Source organism: Leucopleurus acutus (genome assembly GCF_964270905.1).
Source record: "Leucopleurus acutus genome assembly, chromosome: 16".
NCBI lineage: Eukaryota > Metazoa > Chordata > Mammalia > Artiodactyla > Delphinidae > Leucopleurus > Leucopleurus acutus.
Window position 1 is genome coordinate 26,488,899 of NC_139158.1, and position 27,937 is coordinate 26,516,835.

Sequence of the window (27,937 nt, forward strand, 5' to 3'; positions counted from 1 at the left end):
GTAGTTCCAGTCCTGACAGCACTTCTGGGAGCGTCAGGGTAAAACACTGTGAGCTGTGTTTTATAAAAGTCCAACCCTACTTCAGTCAATGTGAATTACATTTACCTGGAACTCCTTTTTTCTTTTAAACCCATTTTTACACTCACAAATGTACGATGTGTCTGATTCTGTTTCTCTAAATCCTCTCTCGTCCCTCTAGGCTTTTATTAGTTTCTGAAGTCCCTGGAGATCTCCTTCAGTGCCAGCTCCAACTTGCAGCATCCAGGACCAGCCCTGGCCCCCTCCCCACACTTCGCTGCTATCTTCTCTGCACCCCACTGAAACCGTGGAACACAAATACAGTTACAGCAGAGGGGAAACAGCGTATCCAAAAGAAACTCATTCTGAAGACTTCAAAGAGTGTCCTTGAGGATTTTTCAGTGAAAAGATATCATATCAACAAAGTCCTGTAAGTATGGCTCTGACAAAAACCTCGTTAAAAATGCAATCTGTTAAAATAGGCTGTTGCTGATATTAGAAATTTCACAATAATTATGTCAAAAAGCTGTAACAAAAAAATGTATACATTAAACAAATGAGCCAAGCTTTCAACACTTATCATCAACTCCACCGTAAAATATTGCACATGATATTCTGTCTTTTCCTTTTTTTTTTTTTTTTTGGCAGTACGCGGGCCTCTCACTGCTGTGACCTCTCCCGCTGCGGAGCACAGGCTCCTGACGTGCAGGCTCAGCGGCCATGGCTCACGGGCCCAGCCGCTCCGCGGCATGTGGGATCTTCCCGGACCGGGGCATGAACCTGTGTCCCCTGCATCGGCAGGCGGACTCTCAACCACTGCGCCACCAGGGAAGCCCCTGTCTTTTCCTTTTGTCTGTACAGGAGCAAAACAGAAAAAACAAAAACAAAACAAAAAACCCAACCACGTCTGTTCAGACATTAGAGTAAGTCTAACTTGAAAGTGAGATGCCTGAAGCACGTACTCGCTCTAGTTCAACGCGATGCTCAAACAGTATGAACCTTGGTACTGAAGGGCACGACGGGAGGAATGTCAGTCTCAATCACAAATCCTTGTGATCATGGGGGACTGGTCTGGCAGGTATAAGACAGGTGGGGAGCCCACACTGCTTGAAGGACTGCGGAAATGCGCATCAAAGGAGCTCGGTGTAATCCCAGCTTCACCTTTCAAAAAATCATCTTCTTCATCTTCCACCATCTCCTGCACAAAGAACAGAGATTATCAACAAGATCTCAAGTGGCAGCTTGAAATGCTTTCAAGAATCCCTTTCCTCAGGAATGTGCTACTTCTGGAAAGACAAAGGTGAAGGAAAAGAATCTTAATTTCGAACGCTTCCCAATGCACACTTCTTTATTATGAACCATCCGCACAACTGCTCATCACACGTTGTGTTTGTTTAAAGTCTGATTTTTTGTTTTTGAACAGATTTTAAGCTCAACGAGGGCAGGTAACATGATATGTCATTCTTGCTCAATCTAACATAATGTGAATGAATGAATGAATGACCATCCTCCTCAAACGCAAAATTTAAAGAAAGAATAAAACTAAAAAGAGCTTTCCAATGATTACTTATAAAAAAGAAGACAGGCACATTAAAGCTGACTTTTAATACAGAAATGAATGCGCCACAAAGAAACAAATGGTGACATTTTTTATTATTGGATTCTAATTTTCTCCTTTGGCAACAGCTGCCTCAGCCCCGTGGCCACACACTGGAGGACATGCTGCAGACCTGCATCTTCACCACCTATTCATGAAAACCTACAAAATTGATGTTAACTTCTGGGAACATTTCAACAGTAAGCAAATCTGAGACTGTTACTTGGTGGTAACGATCAAGTGGTAGAGATCTAAATGTGTTAAGCCGACTTTTAATTACCCTTCACTTCCCAAAGTCAGCATGTGAAGTGTCTGGTTTGAACAATTCATTAAAAAACAAACACTATTCTCGTAAGAACATAACCTGGGCTTGGAATTCTGTAAAGGCAGAATGAACAAATGTAGTATTTTTCAAGTGTAACATTGCTATTAACTATTTGACTGTGCTCTGTAACCACATAGGAGATTCCCAGAAAGTATGCTGAATTATAAATTTACCTTTTTAATGGGTTTCTTAAACTCCTGAAGCTCTTCTGCACTCATGTCTTCCCATACCTGATAAAGAGGATCAATGAATTTCTTTGCCCTGTCAAGAAGATCAAGTTTCAAAATCAAATTAAATACTACAGCAAAGGTCACCACATATTTAACTCTTTTCTCACAAGACCCATTACCCAAAATGAAGAAGTAAAAACTATCGCTCAAATAATAATAGTATCCAAAAATATCCTATGTAGGTTCTGTAACTAACGGGGCTCCTTCTTTGTAAGAGTTCATCCACTCACGTAGATGGAGTATTACACCTACTGTTTCTCAACTTTTCATTTTCAAGTGAAATTACTTCTCAACTTTGCAAAGATTAACAGTGAGTTATAATATGTCCAAATGAAGGTGAAATTATATTATTCTGGAAATTCCTTTTTAATATTCCTATAGTCATTTACTAAAAATAAATCTGGGTAAAAAGACCAATCTGGTTTCAGTCAACCAAGACTTGGGGGACCAGATAATCCCAAATCATTGTGTTGTTAGTTACAAACTGTCATAAGCAGAAATCCTGCTTCCTTATATATATATATACATTTGAAGTTAAGACTGGCCTGGGGGTTTTCCAGAACTACCCATCCAGATAAATCACTTGGCATTTGCTTATCCTGTGCAACAGTATGGGATGTGGTCTCTAGAAGAAGGAACAAGTCATTTGGCAGAAATTTATGAGCCAAGAAAGGCAGCATCCTCCCTATCCAGGTACCTCTATCCCCAGCCTCTTGTATTTTTAAACCAACAGGTTTCAAGAAAAACAAAAACCTCTTGGTGTCAATCTGGGCTCCTACTGAAGGAGAGACCTGCAAGCCCTCGTGTGCCACGGCCCTCAGCAGCCTTGAACAGGCTTCTCCACACTGGGCCTGGAAAACACGCAAGGAGACCACGAGACCCTATCAACGACCAGAAGGGTCACTCACCACAAAGAAACCCCAAATCCCGATCCTGGTAAAGGCACATACACACCGCATTTAAATTCACCATCGAAAGGTCGACTGTCTAAGTGTACCTACCTCTTCAGTACACAAGGATCGAAGGGGAAGAAAGTGTCAAGTGGGTTCGTGCAGGTTTGCACTGAGTCCCCCCCAGCAGTGTTTCTGATAACTGGCAGCATCTGGCGGTTGTTCCTCTCAATGAGGGTGTAGCAGAAAACAAGCTGGTATTTGCTGTGGAATAAAACCAACACAGACAGAGGCATTAATGTGCTGGAATTACTCTGCATGGACACGCCCGTTCATGTGTGACAACTACCCCGACTACATAGATCTTATTGAACATAACAACTACAAGAAAAAAAATAACATAAAGTAGAAAGTAATGCTTTTAGGGTACAGTCCTCTGGGCCTACTATTTACAAGTTAGCGAAGGAGAAAGAATATGTGCTATCACTTTAAGAATATGAGAGTGGGCTTAGATTACTAATTAGGCAGAACTCACTAAAAATTAATGCATTCACGGTAATTCTTTTAGTTTACAGAATTATGTAGTTGTATTTACTTATTTTTACTGTTTTTAAGAATTAGTGGGTTGGTGATAAAGGGATTCAGGATTCACTGAGAGGGGATATGGGTTGTTGGTGGAGACACTTGGCTGTTGAAGATATTAAGGAGGGTACTAAGGGAGAGCCATGGGGTTTACTGAATCACAACCTCAGAAAATGCTAAAGAAAAGAAAAGGCATAGTGAGTGAAAACAGTTAAATGGACAGAAAAACTTGCGATAAAAACCAATAAGACCAGGACTTCCCTGGTGGCGCAGTGGTTAAGAATCCACCTACCAATGCAGGGGACATGGGTTCGAGCCCTGGTCCGGGAAGATCCCACATGCCGCGGAGCAACTAAGCCCGTGAGCCACAACTACTGAAGCCCATGCGCCTAGAGCCCGTGCTCCGCAACAGGAGAAGCCGCTGCAATGACAAGCCCTCGCACTGCAGCGAAGAGTAGCCCCCGCTTGCCGCAACTAGAGAAAGCCCATGCACAGCAACGAAGACCCAGCGTAGCCAAAAATTAATTAATTTTAAAAACAACAACAACAAAGCCCAACAGGACCATATGTTGTCAAACTCCCTGGTGGTTATGACTTAGGAACTTCAAAAATCACTCACTGGGCCACTTCTTTGAGAGGAAGATTTAGCTCACCTTTGCCAATGCTCCCCCTCCCACCCTCCCTCCCACGGTATTCATTCAGGTATCTGTTCTCAGGATCTTAGGTCACTACTGCTATTTTAAGCACCATATGTTCATTTCTGTTCCATTAGCCAAGGATCACATTTGACTCTTGGTGTTAAATGGCCAAACCACACTGGAGTACTTCGCAATATTCGGTAGAAGTGAAGATGTGCACCTCCTACAACCCAGTAACTGCACTTCTGGGTGACAGGAAGTATGTGCCTGTGTACCAGGACACACACACAACCATGCACCCACACTGAAAAAGGAAGACAGCTTAAATCCCAACAAAGAATCGATGTTTTAAAATTATGAGAACATTACGCAGCAGTCGAAATCAAAATACAGCTATATGAGTCAATATAGCAGAAGCAGTAGCTACAGAATGATACATAAATTCCTTGACACAGACCTTTATTTCGACCTCTTGCTCTCAGCCTCACGTCTTACTCCTAACGTCCATGCTAACCCCAAACCCCAGATCTAGAGCCTCTCTGGCCAGTCTGCTCCTCAACTGCAGCCCTCTACTCCCACCCCATGAATATTCTCCGGGCAGCTGCCTCTGCTTTGCTCCATCCGTCCTACTCTTCCAGCTGCTTCCTATCTTCCCGCGATGTGCTGGAAACGTCCACCCACTGGACACTGTTGCTTATTGGTTTCTTATCTTAATTCTTTACTACCATTTTTGAGATCTGAGGGAGAGAGAATACCTTGAACTAGATGGCCAGCAAAGGAAAAATAAGCCTGCTGAATGAGAGCAACAAGATGTCTAAAGGGGACTGAGGGATGCAGAAATTATTCTTATCTTCTAATAGCTCAATCTGTTAAAGATTTTAAGCTATGATCCTGCCCTCAATATCAGGATAAGATACCCAAGGTCTCCAATTCACTTGCTACGTGAAGCAAAATAATTCAGTGAATGCTTACGAAGGAGCCGGCCTGCCAGCATTCAAACCTTAGCTCTGCCACAGTCTAGCCATGACTCCACACAAGTCATTCAATCTCTCTGTGTCCCCCTTCTCGCCATTTATAAATAAGGATTAATAATACAGTCATAGGATTGTGTGAGGATTAAGTGAGTTCTATGCAGAGTGCTTATCAGAACTGTGCTGGGCACACAATAAATGCTACGCACATCAGCTGTAGCCACAAGGCCCTCAATGAACCAATTTCCTATTGTTGGATGTTTATCTCATGCCCAGTCTATTTTTATTACCATTATGAGAGTCACTCTAATAAACATCTGTGGTTTGTACCTCTCAGCTTGCTAGCTGCCTTACTTATTTCAAAGTGCCTAAGCTTCTGCTGAATTATCGTCCTCAGATTAAAAAGTAGTAGCAATTTCCAGTGCAACCAAAGTATAAAAACAATACCTTCAATAAAGTGCTTTCCACAAGTACTGGGTTATTGGTTTTTAAATGTTTTTTGCTATTAATTTTGTTAAATAATTCCACAGAAATTTAATGGAATTTTATAATACTAACATAAATCCACTTTGAAATAACTTCCACAAATAGAGCATAAATAACTTACTTTGTGATTGCAGCAAAAAAGTTAACTACCGAGGGCAGGCAAATCTTCAGAGGATTTAGCTGACTCATCACTATCCGTTCAAAATTTAGACTTTGAAGGTACCTCAAACCTTTGATTAAAAAACAAAATATTTTTTTAAAAAGATACAAACACAATAGTCTAAGCAGCACTTATTATTTTATACAGCAAAAAAAACAAATTTAAAAGAGGTATTTGCACAAATGCTTTAAAGGTCCATGTAGACAGTCACGCAGTGTAGAGCCCAAAGAATATCACTAGGCTCAACCATATGTATTTATGACCAAACCAACTTTTCTAAAGAAAAGAGTTTATTCTTTTAAAGATTCAGGAAGTAAACATACATTTCCAGTGGGCAATAACCTTACATGACAATTTGGAACTCAGATATAAGCAACCTCAGCACATGCTGAGCGTATAGAGGGAAACAAAGACTGTGTGATGATTTCTGCTAACAATCATGAAATCATTAAAAAGCTGAGACAACACAGTGATTCTCCATTCCTTAGAGGTAATGATTATACAATATGGAATTTCTCCTTCTTGAATTCCATATGTACACACACACACACACACACAATCTGTCAAATGTGACAGCCAACAAAACCAAGAGAGACTTACATGTCTTAAGTTATCAGTAAAGTTGAGCATGTTTTTCAAGTGTGCATTAGTAGTTTGTATTTCAGGGTTTTGTTTGTTTGTTTACAAAAAACTATGGAGGTAGAAGGAAAAATTAGGTAGATACTACTGTCTTGGAACCAATAAATATACTTCTCTCCTATGTTAAAAAGAAAGACACCACACTTATTCTAAGAGGCAAGCAAACCAACTTGTGCCTAAGTGTCTTTTGTTAGGAGATTCTTTGATGTATATTTTGATAAAAATTACTAAAAATGGCATAATGTAATGGCTTACAAGAAATAGGTCCTCTTTTTTTTTTTAAATATCTTTATTGGAGTATAATTGCTTTACAATGGTGTGTTAGTTTCTGCTTTATAACAAAGTGAATCAGTTATACATATGTTCCCATATAAAATAGGTCCTCTTTAACCAAGACGCTTACCATTTATTTATACAAAAAAAAGCAGTGATTTTACTTATCTTGTGATAAAACCTTGTCCTACTAGAGTTCATACAACTATTTTTAAGCCCCACATCTTTTTAGAAGTGGGGCTTAAAAGGAAATTCCAGTTCATATCCATCAACCCCACATCACTGACCTTCCTTCAGGTTTCCACTTAAAAGCTGCCTGTGTCTAAAAACAAAAGTGTAGAACACAGCTTGGCAGGCTGAATAAAATGGTCCATGGAGAGCAACGTCACAAAATGCCTTTGTTCCTGAATCCTGGTTATTAAGGTATACGTGCAGCCACTTAACCAAAAGATCGAGGCATGATTTTACAGTACTAGAGAAAAGAAAAATTCAAGTCAACTTCACTTGCTTCATAAAAAGCTAGAATGACATAAGAACACACAATTGCCTCTCCTTACAAACTAAGAAAAGTCTGTCCATTGGCTTCTGTATCTATCACCCATGGGCACAGAGGAGAAGCAAAGAAAGGAAAGAAAATGGTAGGCAGGTAGAAAGACAGCCTTCTGGTTACAAGCTCTAGCACATGGACCTCCTAGGAACAACAGGCAGGCCCCTAAGAATGCCTGAAGTCCCAAGAGCTGGAGAACAGTTTCTCCTCATCAACTCAGAAGGGCTTCTCCAATGGCCTCCCAGCCCTCTTGGGGGAATATGGCCAAAGAGCAGGGCATGTTTACCCACATCTTACAAGAGAAAGACAGTCCAGTTGACCTCACCATTCCCTAAGGGGTTCTGATGAAATCCCATGGTCAACAATTTAGGACAGAACAGCCAGATAGCTTTTAGCTATCAGGAAAGGGTTTTTAAATAGCATCCTTGTCCAAAGATATCTTCATGGATAAGTAGAAGAAACAGGCCCAGAGCTGGCCTCCTAAATAGATTTATTACCTTTAAAAGGATTTTTTTCTTCAGCTTTAACAGATACAATTGATTCGGAATGCAAATGAAAAATGACAAACCTATAAAAAGAATCAAAACAGTATACAACACTGTACACCATCCATGAAGACAAATGGATCTTCATATTCAAGTGCAACCATACAGAACAGATTACAAAAGCTTTTCATGTGAGGTTTTACATTTTGAAAAGGAGACATTTTATTCTGAAATTGCCTCTCAGAAATATAAACTTCTTGAATAGAGTGGGAGAACAGGTTTTTTCACTTTAAAGACAGACCAAAAAAATAAGGCAGATATTTCTCTGACTTGAGACAATACTATACTTTTTAAAGGATGATATGAAAAGCACTTGGAAAATTAGGTTACTTACATAAGAGGAACAAATTTAGCTCTTGCCAAAAAGCTTCCAATATAATTTGCAGCAGCTTGCCTGATGATAGCAGGATTATTTGGATCCTGCAATTTTTTCCACAGATGTTCCAAAAATGCTTCTGCAAATCCCTATAAAAAGAGAAGGTGTTGGTCTCATCTTTTTTTAACGCTTAAGATATTCTGGCGATCAGAATCCTAAGATTTTTAACTCACCAATATGGTAAAGTTCTAGTATCTCAGTTATACTGCTAGATAAATAATGAATATGTTATCATGGTTCTTATTTTTAAAACATCTTGAGATAATACTATTAAAAACAAAAGGTGTTCCACAGCATTAAATAATTCAGTGGATCCCAAAACTAGCTAAGCATCAAAATCAACCCTATAGGGGTTTCCCTGGTGGAGCAGGGGTTAAGAATCCACCTGCCAATGCAGGGGACACAGGTTCGAGCCCTGGTCCAAGAAGATCCCACATGCCGCAGAGCAACTAAGCCTGTGCGCCACAGCTACTGAGCCTGAGCTCTAGAGCTCGTGAGTCACAACTACTGAGCCTGTGTGCCACAACTACTGAAGCCTGCACGCCTAGAGCCTGTACTCTGCAACAAGAGAAGCCATCGCAATCAGAAGCCCATGCACCGCAACAAAGAGTAGCCCCCGCTCACTGCAACTAGAGAAAGCCCACGCCCAGCAACCAAGACCCAACACAGCCAAAAAAAAAAATCAACCCTACAGTTTCAGGGCTTTGGAAACCTACAAATTTGTGACAGGGCTTTGGGATCCACCAAAACTCTGTTAGCTCTGTTAGGAAATTCTCTGGTGGTCCAGTAGTTAGGATTCGGTGCTATCACTGCCAGGGCCCAGGTTCTATCCCTGGTAAGGGAGCTAAGATCCCAAAAGCTAAGTGGCGCAGCCAAAAAAAAAAACAAATAAATAAAGCTATGTAAGTGATTCTGATATTTAGCCATAATTGGAAACCAATGATTAACCACGCTCACATGGGAACCCCTTCTGCAGTACCTTTCAGACTGCACATATCAAACTTAACCAGAAATAGAGACTAAAGTATAGTCGGTGGGACTTCCCTAGTGGTCCAGTGGGTAAGACCCTGAGCTCCCAATGCAGGCGGCCCGAGTTCGATCCCTGGTCAGGGAACCAGATCCCACACACATGCCCCAAATATGAGACCACATGCCGCAACTAAAGGATCCTGCATGCTGCAACGAAGACCTGGTGCAGCCAAAATAAATAAATAAATATTTTAAAATAAATACATAAAGTATAGTTGGCATTTGACTAATTATGCTAATGGTAGGGAAAAAACAGACCAATTTACTTCTTTTCAACAAAGGATGCAACCTCCAACTTCTCCCAAATAGCTCTTTTCAAAAGCCACTAACACATGCTTTGGGGCAGATTGAGTTTAACCTTTCTATCCATGACCAACTCTCCTGGACTATTCTAGGAAGCTACAAAACAGTTGCAAAGAAGAGTCCTGTGTTCTTTTGTTTTGCTTTGTTCTCAAAATAGAAAAACAAAGTTTTTAAATCCTAGATTAAAAATTTAGTTTGGGCTAGTTAAGATCAACTGAAAGAGAATAAAGAAAATAAACAGTTAAATATCCCTTATGAGATTTTAATAAAAGCTTGAATTAAAGGGAAGGGCACCACCTAGTGGACCAAATGCAGGATGACATTTTCAGAGCACTCAGCTTAAGCTGACAGGCAGCAGCAATGCCCTCTGCTCTTTCCACGGGTTGAAAAAGGGCTTGTTATTTCATCAAGGGCACTAAGTAAAATGAGCTCAAGACAAAGAAATACCTCATGGTCTCTATTCCACACCTCCCTCCACCCCCCACTTTTTAAGGGGAAATTCTGGGAAAGAATAAAATAAGCTACAATAATGTGAATGACATACTCACCAATTTAAAGCTACAGAGGTAAAACATGAAAAACTGCACATGGCAAGAGGCATGGGTGGGCAACAGGAGTTTGTCAAAGATGGTTATGAGATCTCGATATAAATCCTTTGTTTTGTTGTTATCAAGCTTACCTACGAAGAAAATTTGGCATTTCAGTTTTATAAAGACATTATTTTCAAGCTACCAGTTTCATTTACCAAATTTGTAAAAAGCAAACACCATTAAGACATACATCATCTATTAAGCTACCAGGGGGTGGGGAATGCCATCTTTATTTTGTAGAGAGTTCCCTTTTTAATTACAATAACCCAGCACTAGCAAGGAAGCAGGCTCTCATCTCATACACACTACTGTAATGCCACACATTGTAAAACTGCCATTTAGAAGCAGAAGCCCTCTGATCCAGTAATTCTACTGCTAGAAATTTATCACAAGCAAATAATTGACAATATATATACAAGGATGTTCATTATACTGTTATTTATAATGGCAAAAAAAGCAGGGGGAGAAAAAAAATAAGAAACCAGTTAAATCCATATAACTATTTTAGAAGAACAGTGAATGGTATGAGAAAATGTTCACAAGAGGTGAAAAGGGAAGATTATAAAATACTACATATAGTGTGATCCCCAAATTCACTGAGAAAAACACATATACCCATACAAACAGAAAAGAAAAAAAAATGCTAATAATGGTTCTCCAAACAGTAAGAATGTGGCTGTATAAACTTTGTAAATCCTTCCCTGTATTCTCCAAATTTTCTCTAATCAATATGTATTATTTTTATAACAGCAAAAAAGTTAGAGTAGTAACATATTAATTCAGATTCAAGTCCTAGTAATAGGACTGAATGGCAGTCCTATTATGAGGCAAAGCCTCTAGACTAAAAATTCTGTAAGGGCAAGAAGCATATCAATTTGTTCACTACAGTACCAACACCTGGCAAAACCAAAGTACCTAGACTCTCTAAATTCAATACGGAACACCAAGTACCATGTATCAACGTCTACTATATCATTTCTTAAATGTCTTGAACTTGAGGTCCACCTAAAACTGTCCAAACTCCATATATAAGCTTTCAATACAGTAATCGGTGAAAATATCATCAAGGGCTTTGAAGACAAACATAACTAAGCCTGAATCCCAGTCCCACTATTCTCAAGCTACGTCATGTTGGCAAGTAACAATCTCTCTAAACCTTCTCTTCCTCATACTCAAAACAGTGATTTTTTGACAGGATTTCTATCAGTACTAAAGTATGAAAAATACCCAGCACAGTGCATTGTAGGTGTTCAACAAAGCAGCGGTTACTGTGACTACTACAGGTTGTTACCATCTACATAGCAGACATCCTTAATGTAGGACAAAAGTAAAGACAGCAGGATGTCCAGGCGTTCAGCTACAGGATGGACCATCTGATCAAGCATTCCTGGATCGGCCTTTGTTTCATGGTCAGTTTCTTCATCTTCGTCCTTTGAAAGTAAAGTAAAAACTAACATGAAATGCCTCAGTAAAAGTAGTTTAGTGAGAAAATTCTGAGGTAATCATTTCCTTTAAAAGATAAAAGAAAATACACAAAGACCTTTCCAGGCAGGGGCTCTCAAACAGAGGTGTGAATCAGAACCACCCGTGGAATTCAAAATGAAAGCACAGATTCAGCCTCTGATTCTCATTTAGACACCCATTTACAGTGTGGCCATGCAAACATCACAGATTTCCCCCAGCTCCTGGCACCCACTGTTGGTGCCAGGTTTCCTTTCCCAGGACAGGGCGCCCATCCCCGAGCTGCTATGAGTATTGGCTGCTGACAGCTCACAGCTGCCCCCCTTCTCCAGAGAAATGCCCTTGCTGCTCCCATTCCCGCACCATCAGAACTGACTGACATGAGGTCACAGGAGGCCATCTCTCTGGTCTCAAGGTAGGACTAACTCTATCCTGCAACTCACGCTCCAGAGCTTCTGCGGGGGATCAGGCTGGAGCTGCTTTCCAACTAAGACCGAACTCTCACTTAGTTCCTTCCCCTGCCTTTTCCAGCTTCCTCACACCCTTTGTCCCAAGGGCACCTGAATCCCCATCTCAGGCTTTCCTCCCGGTGAACCCAACTGAAGACACTGCCCCAGGTAGAGAAGCACTGCATTAAGGTATACAATTTGTAAAACACAGAAGTTACATTGGTATGCTTTTCCATTTATCACTCTTTCACAAACAATATGTGGTTTACAAAAAACAAAGAACAAACAGAAGAATAAAGATGAAACATACTTCACCAAACCCAAATTCAAAGCCTTGGAAATAAGCTCTACTAGTCAATAAGCAACAAAAAAGCAAACTACTCATTTAAAAAATCATTTTCAAGTTTGCTGAACTACTGTTTTAATTCAAAGCCTTGAAAAAGGTGAGAAGCCATTAGCTGTTTCTTCCCACCCTCTGGGACTGTGAACTGCGTATGTCTGATTTCATTAATAAATGCTGACCATATTAAAGAGCCCTTCTGTGGCATCTGTTCCACTACTAGTCTGAGTTGCTGTTTCCTCAGCATCTTCAATATCCTGCCGGGATGCATTCACCTACATTACAACAAAGAAAAAAAAAAGAATAAAAGCATTTAAAATATAACTACATTATTCAGGGACTTGAAATTCATCTGATACACATGCTTTAAAGATGTCCATATTAGCACCCTATATAGCACTGTAACTCAATAAACAATCACAATGCAAACCTATAAATGGGTCTGGGTCATGGAGAAATTTACAAGATTATAAATTAAGCTCCCTGTACTACATATGTACATAAAATTAATATGAACTGTGCTATGTTGGTCTAAAACAGATAGCTTCAACAAAGTCAACGTTTATTCCAACTCTAACTATGCACAAGACACACGCATGGTGTATAAGAAGCATATCATCAATCAACTGAGGAGAAAATTATTAAATGCAATCAATTTGAATTAATGAATATTTATTTGGCTATATAACCCTTCAGATATCTTGTTTAACATACCACTCAAATCATGCCTTTTCAACTGTCTATAAATGACCTTCTTCCTAAATATACTCTAAAATGTTCCATAAGCATATATTTATGCAGTTGACCAGAGAGGTTTAACTCCAAGTGAGCAATGTGCCAGCCCACCCAACCTCCAGCCCTTCCTAGACCTCCTCCTACAGAATCAATGTTCTTCCCATCAACTCCTATTTCCTTAATCCACAAACCTCAAGTCTCCCCAACCCTGAAATATGTCTCTCACCCCGCCTCATCCCCTCTTTACACCACAAACCCTCACCAGGTCTCTAGCCGCCCCACTTCCTAACCATCCATGCTCTCTCCAGCAATAGACTACATCGTAAACACCAAACCCAAGGACTTTGCTTTTCTCATCCTCCTTAAAAAGCTCAGCAATAGGGGACTTCCCTGGTGGTCCAATGGTAAAGAATCTGCCTTCCAATGCAGGGGACGTGGGTTCGATCCCTGGTCAGGGAACTAAGATCCCACATGCCACGGGGCAACTGAGCCTGTGCGCCACAACTAGAGAGCCTGCATTCTGCAAACTACAGAGCCCACGCACTCTGGAACTGCGCGCCACAACTATATAGAGAACACCCGTACATCCCTAGAGAAAGAAAACCCGCACACCACAACTAGAGAGAAGTCCATGCGTCGCAACAAAAGATACCGCATGCCGCAACGAAGATCCCGCATGCTGCCAACTAAGACGCGATGCAGGCAAAAATAAATAAATAATGATAAATAAATAAATATTTTTTTAAAGTCTCATGCTGCCTACTAAAGCCTTCCTCCCTCCAGATCCTCCCTGGGTATCCAGACTCTTGGTTTTCCTCTCATTTCCGATCTCACTTCCTCTCTCCTGTTGGCCTCATTCTCAGTCCCCTACCTGCAGCTACAACTGCTTGGTGAATATTCTCCATCTAGCTCCCCACCTGCACCTCAATCCATCCAAAATGGAACTCATCATCCTGCAACTTCCTCCTAACGTTTCTTATTACTGTTACCGCAACACCAAACTTTCATTCCACAGGGAGCTACCTTTGAAGGGTTCCTTTCCCTTACCTTCTACTCCCCTACTTCCAATACAGTCTCAAGGACCTTTCCTCCCCATGTCACCAGAATCCATCACTTTCTCATTCCCACTGCAGCTTATTGCAAGCCTCTTTAAAAAAAGTATAAAGAATCCCAAAATAACTTCCTTAGGTATGCATTTCCAACTTCTTCTGACTACATCAGGTTTTCTAGCTCATAACGCATGTGTTCCATTCACAGCATTTACCACAACTGTACTTTTCCATTTACATGACTATTTAATTAATGCCTTGTTCCCCAACCATGAGAGATGGGACTGTCTATAAACACCAGCACATCAATGCTCAAAGAAATGTACAAGAAATGTTCAAAGAAATGAATCAAAGGTGGAACTGTGGATTTTTTTCCATTGTTGCTACTACTGTTTCAAATATTATGATTGTAACAAATACTATAACACTATTTAATAAATAAAAATCAAAGAGAAAAACAGATTACCCAATACTTACGTCCAACTTGAGCAGCTTTTCAATAACAAGCTCCAGAATTTCATGTCTCAAGGTCGGAAAATACACACTAATCCTTAGTAAGTTATGAACATAACACTCCTAAAACATAAAAAGATGAACATTTCAACAGAGAATAAATGTTTCATAATTATGCAAGCAAAACATTACACAATCTTTAGTTTCAACTATTCAAACAGAAAAGACTATCAAGCAACATAGAAACAACACTGTTTATATACACAATACTAGTATAATTTAATTACCCCCAGTAAATTAAGTTTGTGATTTGTATACTTCTACAGTGTTTTTAAAGCAGGTTTGTTGAGATATAATTCATATAAAATTCACCTATTTATAAAGTGTACAATTCAATAGTTTTTAGTATATTCACAGAGTTGTGTAACCATCACCGTAATCAATTTTAGAACATTTTCATCACCCTAAAAAAAAAACCCTGTATCTTCTAATAATGTACCTCCTCTCAGCCCTAGGTAACCACTGGTCTACTTTCTTTCTCTATGAATTTGCCTAGTATAGACATTCCATATAAGTGGAATCTTACAACATGTGGTGTTTTAGCATAATGTTTTCAAGGTCCATTCATGTTGTAGCAAGTAAACTATTCTTTTTTTATTGCTGAATAATATTACAATGTATAAACATAGCACATTCTGTTTATTCATAAGCTGCTAAACATTTGGTTTCCATATTTTGGCTATTATGAATAATGCCGCCTTGAACATTCATGTAAAAGTTTTCAGGTGGACATATATTTTTACTTCTCTTGGGTATATACTTAGCAGTGGAAATGCTAGGTCATTTGGCAATTCTACATTTAACGTTTTTGAGGAACTGTAAGACTGTTTTCCAAAGTAGCTGCACCATTTACCATTTTACATTCCCACCAGCAGGGTAGGGGGGTTCTGGTTTCTCCACATCCTTGCCAACACGCGCTGTTATCTATCTTTTTGAGTACAGACATCCTAGTTGGTAAGAAACAATATCTCATGGTTTTGACTTGCATTTCCCTAATGGCTAATGATGTTGAGTTTCTCATGTGCTCATCAGCCATTTGTATGACTATTTTGGAGAAACACCTATTCAGACCCTTTGTCCATTTTTAAATTGGGTTATACGACTTTTCATTATTGAGTCAGTAAGAGTTATTTATATACTCTAGATACAAGGCCTTTATCCGATACACGATTTGCAAGTATTTCCCCATTTTAAGTCGTCTTTTCATTTTCTTAAAGGTGTCCTATGAAGCACAACAGTTTTTAATTTTGATGAAATCCAATTTAACTACTTCTACGGCTGCTTGTGGTATATCTAGAAATGGTTGTCTAATCCAAGGTCACAAATATTTTCATCTATTTTCTGAGAGTTTTATCCACTTTTGAGTTCAATTTTGTATATGGTGTAATAAATCCTGTTTCATTCTTTGCATGTGAACATACTCTGGTCCCAGAACCAACTGTTGAAAAGACTATTCTTTTCCCCACTGTCCTGTACAACAAGTTTTTATACATTAATCTTATATTCTGTGACTATACTGAACTCATTTATTACCTCTACTGTTTTTGTGGATTCCTTAGGATTTTTCTATATGTAAGATCATGTCATCTGCAAATAGAGATAGTTTTACTTCTTCCTTTCCAATCTGGATGCCTTTTTCTTTTTGTTGCTTAACTCACCTGGCTAATACTGACCAGAAATGGCAAACGTGGACATCCTTGTTTTGTTCCTTATCTTAGGGGAAAGCCTTCAGTCTTTCACTATTGAGTATAAAGTTAGCTGTGAATTTTTCATAGATGCCTTTTATCAGGTTGAGAAAGTTCCCTTCTATTTTTGTCATAAAAGGGTTTTGGTGTTTTTCCATCCATTGAGATGACCATGTGGTATTTATCATTTATTCTGATACAGTATACTAATTGGTTTTGAGGTATTAAATCAACCTTGCATTCCTAGGATAAATTTCATTTGATCATGGTGCATAATTCCTTTCATATGTTGTTAGGTTCAATTTTCTAGTATTTTGTTGAGAATTTTTGCAACTATGTTCATAAGAGATACAGAATTTGTAATACTCCACTTGAAGCACACCATCACAAATAGCAGCAAAAGTTATTAACTCCTTATTTAATACCTGTAATACATTATTTAGGAAAAAATAATCTATGCTTAAAAGGGAACCACTATTGAAAGTTAGGCAGATGATCTAAATATTACACAAAAAACATAAGACTTCATCTATAGAAGGCTCTGCCTTCATGTTCAAATAAAGCATGTTTATAATTGGTATTAAATGAACTATTATCTTCTAGTAATTCCCATCTGTGTAAGCATTAAGCCTATTTAGATATTTCTGAAATGGACTCTGCCTTTGACTTGCACGTAGGAATAAGAGAAAAGGCACTGAGAACCCTCAGTCAGTTGGTTGCTAAGAAAGGAATCTGAGTCAAATTCTTAGCCTTGAGTTTAAAATTCAGCAGACAAAACAACTTTTAAGAAAAAGACGTAAACTCAGCTAAAACCACATAACAAAAAACAACTTTTCCATTAGTTTCCCCCATGAAAAGATTTCTTACCAATGTTCTCTCTGATTTTCGAACAAACGGAAATTTTTCCACCAGTATCGGCATAAGAAACCATGGTGTTCTATTTTAAAAAGACAAAACATGCAACCAATCCATGTTAACTGGACTTTCTTGGAAGGCTAACATTTCCATTCTAAGAGCAAATATAGATACAGGAGGCAAACAGTAGCTCCTATTTCAAGCAATTGGAACTGAAAATAAATGCATGGCTTCAGAGAAAATCGGTAACAACTTGGGGAAAAATAAGCTTCTATTAAGTTTGATATCAACAGCAAATTAAAGGGGGGATCCTTTTTTCCACAAAAGTTTAATGAAGAGCTTCAGTTTAAAATCACTGCACATATATATTATTTTAAAAAGGAGAAAAAATTATCAACTTGGACTTTTTAAAGTTAGCTTATTTGCTAAACTTACTGGGGGAATGTGAAGTTCACCCCTCCAAAAGAAACCTACACGCCTTAAAAGATTTTCTTAGAACTAATTTTTATTCATATGGCATGGCACAAACGCAGGGGCTTCTCACTGAAAAATTTTGGATATTGTGTCTGTTGAAGATAAAAGCAAAATTCTAACCACCATAAAAAGCTGGAGGGGAGAATTTGCATACAAGTTTTGAAAAATAGTTAAAGACAATGAATAGAGAACTGAAATGCCATTTTTTGTAGAATGTGATCTGATATCAACAGGATACAAAAAATATGCAGCATATAACTTCAGTTTTGATGCTATGAACATTTTACAATTTTCTACTAACCAATCATAATTTTCTTGAGACTTAAACACCACAATTCAAAATAAGTAACCAAAGTATACTCACGATGGGACATATCTTGCTATTATTTGTAAGGCTCTGTGACACGTGTCAAAATTTGCAGGAAGATCTACAAGGTGAAAAGGGAGAGTATGAGCCTGAAGATAAAACTGAAAACTGAACAATTATCTACCCAAGTCTAAAAATGCCTGCTAACCAAAACTGAATCCTGTGTCAGCAAAATAATAATTTCAAGAGTTTTCTCCATGACCGACCATCAACGAAGACTATAAATAATGCCATTAAGGGCAACTGATTGCACATTAACATTAAATATAACAAAACGATTCCATCGAAGGTTGCCTTTTGTTGCAGTCTACATGTTAGATTAAGTCCTGGAGGTGCCAGGATACTTTAGCATTCAGCATGCATTCACTAAGACACGGGAGGCAGTCTTTGCTTTAATCCTCTTTATACTTACTATCATCTTCGTCATCAGAATCCGAAACATCTATGTCACCTTCCTTAGTGACCACTCGGGCTTTTGAAGAAAAAAGGAAATATGTTATTCTTCTAATATTGATCTAAACAATCAACAGCTACATAAAAAAGCGATTTTTCCATTGTCCAAACTTAATACAATAAAATTTACAATGGGGGCAGAAGGTTTAAGTAGCTAAAAATCCCTGAGTTCCAAGACTTCGTCAGAAGCTCACTAAAGCAAATTACAATCCATAAAAATCATAGCAACAAATGAATCTAGACACTTCCACAGAGGTCATTATAGGGGGCAGACATGTACCAGAACTGCTGCCAGTAAGCATTCTGGAATCTTCCATGGTGGCATAATCTCCAAAATATAGTGGGAAGGTAACTTTTTAATAGAGATATTTAAAAAAATAAAAATCAAAACAAGCAAAGAGCAGCCACTTACGAGGTACAAAATGAGAAGCAAGCATGCTGAGACATGGTCTAAGGAAGACAGTCTGTGCTGATACAAGATTACCAAGGAAAGCTAAATACTCCTCCACCACTGTCTGACTTCTATTTAACCACCGCAACCTCTAGAGGTGGGAGAGAAAGAAAGACAAAAGGAACATTTTACTGATACAATATATACTATTTTCGAAGTACTGAATTACATATAATAGTTGATGAAATAAATGGCGAACTTACCAACAGAATATTAATAAGCTGCTCAAAGTCTTTTGTCAAGTACATGATGGAGGAACGGAATTCCAGTAGCCAGTTAATGATCTGGTCATCCTTAAGTTAAACAAAGAAAAGTACGTTCAAAATCACAAATTCTCTCAAATAACAGAGAAATGATATCTATCTGGCATTGATCATCTATCAACAATATTTAGGGACTTTCCTGGTGGTCCAGTAGTTAAGACTTTACCTTACGATGCAGGGCGTGTGGGTTCGGGTTCGATCCCTAGTCAGGGAGCTAAGATCCCACATTGCTCGTGGCCAAAAAACCAAAACATAAAACAGAAGCAACATTGTAACAAATTCAATAGACTTAAAGAAAAAACCGTCCACATCAAAGAAAAAAAAAAAATTTCAATTGAGGGAAAAAAAATGTCACAAACTTGGACTTAAGCCAAAGTTGGGGCGAAAACTTCTTAGTTTGTATCAAAATGGAAAAAGATGTTACAATAAATGTTCCTTTTTTTTAAAGTAATATAATAACTGATATACGGGAAAAAGAATCAAATGCAATACTTAATTCTAATCACTTTTGTTTGCCCTAGAAAAGTGAGAACACCTCAAATGCTGACACCTGGGACTTCTTTAAACTAAAGAATTGTAACAGATTCAAATATTCTAAGACCACAAGGACCAACAGGTACCTCTACTTCCTCTATACTCATGCTGACCTGCAAGCATGTGGACAACATTCATCTAAGCTGATTAACTAGAGTCATCAATAAATGTAACTTTTTCTTAACTCAACCTTCAAATGGGTTTAAATGAATTAAAATGTGTTCTATATAAATGATGGTTCCACTACTCCATTAAATATTTTTCAGACAATAAAATTACTATTCATAATACTTTTAGTGACATGGGAAAATCTAAATAGTAATACAAAAAAGCCATGTAGAGAATAAGATATCAGTTATATTTAATAAAGATACTGTTTGTATTCATGCATATATACAGCATACACAAGAAAAAAATTAAAGCCCCTAATTTTGGGGAATTCCCTGGTGGTCCAGTGGCTTTCACTGCTGAGGGCGTGGATTCAATCCCTGGTTGGGGAACTAAGACCCCGCAAGCTGGGCAGCACAGCCAAAAAAAAAAAAAGGCCCTCATTTTTGAAAGAAAATGGTTAATGCTGACTAAGACTCAGTAGGGGAAAGAGACATAGGGTGTTGTACCTTTAGCAACAGACTACAAACAGACAGTGTTGAACCTGCAGTGATAAACTATTGGCAGACAGGGCTGGACCTACAGCAACAGACTACTTATAGGGAGTGTCATTTAGTGAGAACACCATGTGCCAGGCACGGTGCTCAACACCGCACATATATACCTTTTCCGAATCCTAACAATGCTGCAAATGGATTACTGTTATTCCCATTTTACAGTTGAGGCAACTGAGCCTAAGAAAGATTAATAAGCAATTTGCCCAACCAAACTAGTAAAAAACTAGGTTCAAACCTGACCGCCTACAGGAATAAAGACGCAGACGTAGAGAATGGACTTGAGGACACGGGGAGGGGGAAAGGGTAAGCTGGGACGAAGTGAGAGAGTGGCATGGACATATATACACTATCAAATATAAAACAGATAGCTAGTGGGAAGCAGCCGCATAGCACAGGGAGATCAGCTCAGTGCTTTGTGATCACCTAGAGAGGTGGGATAGGGAGGATGGGAGGGAGATGCAAGAGGGAGGAGATATGGGGATGTATGTATATGTATAGATGATTCACTTTGTTATAAAGCAGAAACGAACACACCATTGTAAAGCAATTATACTCCAATAGGATGTTTTAAAAAGAAAAAAAACCTGTCCGCCTAGATCAACGCTCTGCCCACTTTCCCACAATGCCTTGCCCCACATGAAGAAGCTCCCCACGTTTTCCCCACCGGTTCACCAGTGAGTGCTTCCTATGCATTATCTATGTGACAAACCTCAATGACACTGACTATTTACTGATGAACCCTAAGTAACCTGGTAATAAAATAAAGTAAGTCGCAACTCATTTGCACTACAGTAACTTCATAATGTCCACAGTCATTAAGGATAACAAGGCCTGAAACAGAGAAGACAAGCTAAGTTACACACAAATAAAAATAAGTTGGCTCTATGCTGTCACTTTCCCACTAAAACAAGTACAACAAAATTACAAGGACAACATTTAAACTGCTCCACTTTTTAAAGTAAACCAGTCAGAGACTTTGGTGCTTTAGTACTGAACTATTATTAGAAACAAATTATTTTAACACTCCTCTGAACTAATGTGGACACAAATGATGTGATTCTTGGTCTGTCAAAATCCCAAGGAGATGTGCTGATATAAAATACAGCAGAACACAAAGAATGTGGTTCTTCGTACCTGTGGAAGAATGCACAGGTCTTTAAAGAAAGCTCTAAAGAAGTGATGCTTCCACTGTCTTTAAACAGAGTGAGTATTCTTGGGGGCTCTATACTTTACAGAGGTAAAAGCATGTCTTCAGAAAACCAAAAGTAGTTCAGTATGGCTGGACTATATCGTGAGCAAGCAAGCCAACAGATAAATCTGGGGAGCAAAGAGGGGCCAGACAAATCAGTGAAGTCCTTGTAAGCCAAATTTACAATTAGAAAGATCTGCTGGCAGTGTAGGGTATGGACTGAATGAACAACCATGTGCTTAGACAGAACCTGAGAAAGTTCATTGGTGAAGATGATATTGCAGTTGGATCTCAAAGAGTAGGAGTTTTATAATTACAGTAATAATAATAATAAACACTAATATAAGACTAACTATGTGCAAGGCATTATTCTAAGACTTTAACATATATTAACTCGTTTAATCCTTACAACCACTCCATGAGATAGGTACTACCATTGGTTCCCATTTTATAGCTGGGGATACTGAGGCACTGAAATGCAGTAACTTGCCCTCAGTCACAAAGCCAGTAAGGGAGGAAGGCTATGTAACCAGAGCCCATGCTCAAATAGGTAGCAAACAAAGTAGATACAGAGGACCTCTTACAGCCAGAAAAAAAAAGGCACATGCAAAGCCCTAAAGATGAACAGAAATGGCAAATTTAAGAAATAAAGTATCTAGTGGGACTGAACACTGAAAATTTGTTGCAGACCATGCTAAGAAGCTGGTCCTTTATTCTTCAGTGGGCATGAAGTAGGGCAATGACATGTTTAGAATGTGCTTTAGAGATGACTTAGGCTGAGACAGAGATAAGCAATAAATCATTTAAGCATATAAAGAAAGCTGCAGACGTGGGTTTGGGAGAGAGAGAATGCTAAGTTCAGGGCACTTGTAACACCTGTGGGCTGGCAGTTAAGACATCTGTACAGCACTGTAATTCAACTATACTTCGATAAAAAATAAATTAAATTAAATAAAAATTTTAAGATTTAAAAAAAAAGAAAGAAAGAATCAGGTCTGGAGCCCACAAGAGCAATCTGAGCTATAGATGCAAATCTGGAAGTTATCAGGACACAGATAAATTTCAAAGCCATGAGGGCATAAGGAAAACACACAGGATGAATCTGTAAAGTGAGGAAAGGGTTAAGATTGGAAATCCAATCAATGCCAAATTTAAGAAGAACCTGTCAAGAAAATGATTAGAGATAAGTGATAAGACAGGAAGATCAAAGAAACCAAAGGAAAGGGGTTTTTTGTTTTGTTTTTTCATTTTATTTTATTTTTTGGCCACGCCACGCAGCATGCGGGATCTCAGTTCCCCAACCAGGAATCAAACCTGCACCCTCTGCAGTGGAAGCACTAAGTCTTAACCACTGGACCGCCCGGGAAGTCTTGAAGGAAAGGTTTTAAGAAATGGGTAGTCAACTGTATAAACTGCTACGAGTAATTACTATGGGGCTTTAAAAAATAAAAAAGAAGTCCACTGAAATCAACACATAAGGTATCACTGGTACCTTCTGTCATAGTAAATACAGCAGTGGACTTAACAGTGGATTTAAACATGAATGAGAAATGAGAAAATGCAGACTGTCAACAGGAACAACAACTAACAATTACAAAGTCCTCTGAGTCAGAGGCTGTTCTAAATGCTTCTTGTATATTAACTCATTGGATCCTCTTAAAACAGCTACATTTAAAGTACTTCTCTCATTTCTCTGGTTTTACAAGGAGGAAAACAGAGGCAAAGAGGTTAAACAACATGCCCAATATCACACACTGGGAAACAATGGAGTTGGGATTTTAATGCCAGGCAATTTAACTACCACTGCCCACAGTAACAGACTATTCTTTCCAAAACTGGGCAATAAAGGAAGAAAAGGGAAATAACATTTACTGAGTTGTTACTACATGACAGGTATATATACCTTGAACCATTTCCAAAAACACTGAAAGAGTAGTAGTTTGAAAGACAAGTCATTTTTTGTTGTTTCTTTGTTTTGTTTTGTTGTTTTAGAACTGGAGAGACATGAGAGTTGCATGCAGCATAGAAGAAAGCTTCTAAAAAGGAAAAATTAAAGCAGGGTTTCTCAACCTCAGGACTACTGGCATTTGGGGCCAGAGCATTCACTGCTGTGAAGGGCTGCCACGTGTATTGTAGGATGTTTAGCAGCATCCCTATCATCCACTCACTAGATGCCAGTAGCACTCTTCCAACTTCTCCCAGTTGTGGCAATCAAAACTGTCTCCATGGGCTTCCCTGGTGGCGCAGTGGTTGAGAGTCCGCCTGCTGATGCAGGGGACGCGGGTTCGTGCCCCGGTCCGGGAGAATCCCACGTGCCGCGGAGCGGCTGGGCCCGTGGGCCATGGCTGCTGGGCCTGCGCGTCCGGAGCCTGTGCTCCGCAACAGGAGAGGCCACAACAGTGAGAGGCCCGCGTACCGCAAAAAAAAAAAAAAAAAAAAAAAAAAAAAGTCTCCAGTTCATCACCAGGGCAACCAGGGCAAAAGTGCCCCTGGTTGAGAACCATTAAAGAAGGATCATAGAGCAAGTTCTAGAGAATGGAATAGGACCAAAAGTGCAAACCAATGTCTCTACAAAGTGGCAACAACTTTGCTAATAATCAAACACAAAATTAATTACCTTTATCTCTGGATCTGACAGCTGGTTCTTCAACAACTCAAAGTCATTTGTTTCCCCCTTAACAGGAAGGGGGGAAAAAAAATGAATTTTTCCTTGCTTGGGTTTCCAGTTAAAGACCAACAGCAGGATTTTTAACTTTTACAAAAAGAACATTGTAACATACACATATCAGTTGCGGATTATAAAATCCTGACTACGAAAATTTTAAAACTCATGTTAGTGTAGCTAGGGGGCTTGGAAATAAGAAAATGACAACAGGCCATTCATATTTAGCTATACTTGTGTACTGACATTTGAATATGATAGTCAATATTCCATGATACTATCCAATCATATATATGGATATAAATGCAGGTTACATATAAAAATAGACAGTAATGCATATTTTCCCACCATTGCTGAGATACAGCAGAATCAATTCTAAACTAACACAAAAACAAAGCCAAAAAAAAAAAAATCCCCATTAATAGAGCTGGTTTATTGTCCCAAAGCAATGCTTTGGTAATTCCTTAAGAAATAAAATGTGGGACTTTCCTGGTGGCGCAGTGGTTAGGCATCCGCCTGCCAATGCAGGGGACACAGGTTCAATCCCTGGTCTGGGAAGATCCCACATGCAGAGGAGCAACTAAGCCGCAACATAGTTGTGTGCCACAACTACTGAGCCTGCACTCTAGAGCCCGCGAGCCACAACTACTGAGCCCACGTGCCACAACTACTGAAGCTCACGCACCTAGAGCCGTGCTCTGCAACGAGAAGCCACCACAATGAGAAGCCCACATACTGCAATAAAGAATAGTCCCCGCTCGCCGCAACTAGAGAAAACCCATGCACAGCAACAAAGACCTGACACAGTCAAAAATAAATAAATAAAATAAATAAATTTATTTTTAAAAAAAGAAATAAAATGCTTTGATCTAATGGTTTTTTATTCTACTACTTGCTAAAGATTTTAAAAGACACTAGGTAAATAAAGCACTTGAAGATGTGAAACCTCAGTAAAGGGGTTACTACTCTAATTTTGAACTGACAGCACCGTGCTGTTGTTAAATTTATTTGATTTCAATATTGATATCTAAAATCCATTTTATTTATCTACTGGTTTTTAGTATAACAGCTATAATTGTATTCTGACTAGCAAAAATCAAACCTCAATATATCAATTATATTTCAATAAAGCTGGGAAAAAACCCCACCAACCTCACATTATCACCTCTTACCTTTCTGTACTTCAGCAACACTTCTGTCACAGTTCCACCAAACCGAACAGTTTTTCTTGGGGGAGAATTGAAGAAATCATTTTCTAGTGCAAGCATATCTGAAAGCCTATAGAACCAAGATTATCAAGCCATTAAGTGCATGACAGGGAAAAATAAAAGCTATAACAGCCAACACTTATTGAACCAACATCATTCAGTAGGACTACTGCTAAAGTCTCCTAATTGGCCTCCCTCCTTCCACTTGAGTCCCCCAGCAATCCACTCTTCATTCAGTGATCTAATGATCTTTCAAAAACTTAAGACAGATCATGCTACTCTACTCTCTTGCTTAAATTCTCCAAAGGTTTCCTACTCTTTATTGTCTTCAAGGTCCTACATTAATCTGGCCCCTGCCTACCTCTCTGACCTCACCTCTAACCACTTACTGTACTGCAGCCAGGGTCCTTTCTGTTCTTCAAACCTGCCAAGCAGATTCCCATTTTACTTATTATTCCCTCTGTCAGAAACACTCTCCAGATGTGTACGTGGTTGGACCCTTGTCTTCATTCAAGTTGAAGCTCAAATGTCAGAGACCTTCCCCATCAGAAATCGAAAGTACCCATCCTCTCCCTCTCCCCTACCATCACACTGTTTTATTTCTTCACAGCAGTTACCGCTATCTGAAATCATCGTTTACTTATCTACTGTCTTTCCCTCCTTAGACTGAAGGTCTGTTGAGACCAGGGACACTGTCTCTTTTGATATACTGTCCCCCATGCCTAACGCCAAAAGTAGGCACTTAAAAAAAATATATTATACGGGCTTCCCTGGTGGCGCAGTGGTTGAGAGTCCGCCTGCTGATGCAGGGGACACGGGTTCGTGCCCTGGTAGGGGAAGATCCCACATACCGCGGAGCGGCTGGGCCCGTGAGCCATGACCGCTGAGCCTGCATATATATATGTATATATATACATATATATATATATATATATAAAATGAGTAATATTATGCCAAGTGTTCCGCAAAGTTTGCTTCTTTTAAACAGAGATTAGTGAAAAAACATAGCATCCTGCTAAGGACTCTCAAAGTTAAACCCCGAAGTGTTTTACAGGCGTTAGGGGCTTTAAAAGCTGAGCTAGATATAAACACTGTTAAACAAACGTGTGTCAAAACAAATTTTAAAAAAACAAGCAAAACGTAAGACGCAATTTTCCGTCAGTGGCAGCATTTGGCTAATAACCCAAATAGCCCAGGGACCTCTTTCCAAAGCTAGTCGAAGAAGCAGGAGGAAAGAGTAAAGGAACAGAATGCAGTACCCAGGCCTGGGATGCTATAAGGGAACCAGTGGGGAGAAAGGAGGGACTATGGAACAGCGAATAGGTTCATTTTTCCATCCCCTCTCCCACTTTTATTACCCATCTAAGGGGCATGGACTCACTCTTGAGGACATGAAGTGACCCTCTTCCCTCTGCTCCCACCCCACTCCGTTAGCTCTGTCCCAGACTCTTCAGCTCCGCTCCCCTAATCCCGGTCCTGGGCTTTGGTCCCAGACGCGCAGAAGGAAGCGTCCTTGGTTCTTACCCGGTCCTCGACGCGCCCAACGTCTTGACTGCAGCTGCCGAAGCGGCGGCATCTCCGGGCAACCGCGTGTGAAGCAACGGTGCCGCCATCTGACCGGACACGCGACGACTACACCTTACGCCGGAAGTCGTGCTCCTTCTAGGACCGCCTCCATCCCGGAAAACGAGTGTGCGAGCGACGGCCTTCAGCCAATCAGGAACCCCACGTGGGGAGAGCTGAGTGACCTCGGCGGGCTAGAGTGCCGCCAAGGCGGTCTCTTCGGCCCCCTGCATCAGGCCCCTCATTCCGCTTGGAGGACTTTCTCCGCCCAGCGAGGTCCGGCGATGAGGCCACCTCCAGTATTAAGACTGGAGACGTTTGTAGGATGATTCGGTCCAGCCCTGAGGCTCCGGGAGAAAGGGCGAGGACACCGGGAGGTGCTAAGCGGTGGCTGGGTATGTCGAGTATTAACTTTTTGGAGTCAAAGCCTTCCTCAATCAAACTGAAGAACCCGAAGCCCTGTGATTAATCCAAACCCGCAGAGACATAGGTGGGTCGGGGTTTGAACAAGTCGGCTTGACCCAGGAACCCGCTTCTCCGTCCCCACTGCGCTGTCCTCGCAGATTAGCTTGGGTAAGCTAATCTTACCCTCCCGGAAGCAGGTTTCATGAAGAGAGTTACCCAGAAATCTCAGAGCTGTGATGATGCTGGGATGAGAAATCAGAGAGTGAGAGAAGACAGTTTCCAAAAGGCATTAGCCCTTAAACTTAAAATTTTAAAGGAGGTACCGAGTCGGCCGACCAACAAAGCAGGGAAGGGTCTTCCAAGCATAGGGAACAACAGGTGCCAAAGCAGGGTGGGTGGGAAGGAGGCAGAGGGAAA

At 39.7% G+C, this 27,937-nt stretch overlaps 1 protein-coding gene across 4 annotated transcripts; it reads right to left on the bottom strand.

The window, feature by feature from the left end:
* Positions 1-650: 650 nt before the first annotated feature.
* On the bottom strand, positions 651-27,170 carry RRN3 (RRN3 homolog, RNA polymerase I transcription factor). Of its 4 annotated transcripts, none has more exons than XM_082856287.1 (18): positions 27,077-27,170; positions 25,517-25,622; positions 24,300-24,356; positions 19,235-19,324; positions 18,993-19,122; positions 18,540-18,599; positions 18,125-18,188; positions 17,299-17,368; positions 14,711-14,809; positions 12,632-12,724; positions 11,491-11,629; positions 10,158-10,288; positions 8,236-8,366; positions 7,097-7,281; positions 5,859-5,967; positions 3,172-3,324; positions 2,114-2,201; positions 651-1,216 (listed from the first exon to the last, which is right to left on the bottom strand). In XM_082856287.1, exons 1-18 carry the CDS (start codon positions 27,163-27,165, stop codon positions 1,055-1,057), a joined length of 1,956 nt encoding a protein of 651 aa, XP_082712413.1. In that variant the 5' UTR covers positions 27,166-27,170; the 3' UTR covers positions 651-1,054. The 4 variants fall into 4 exon arrangements, with proteins under 4 accessions (XP_082712413.1, XP_082712414.1, XP_082712415.1 ...); XM_082856288.1 differs by having other exon boundaries at positions 25,517-25,571; positions 27,077-27,169; XM_082856289.1 differs by lacking the exon at positions 24,300-24,356.
* Positions 27,171-27,937: the final 767 nt, after the last annotated feature.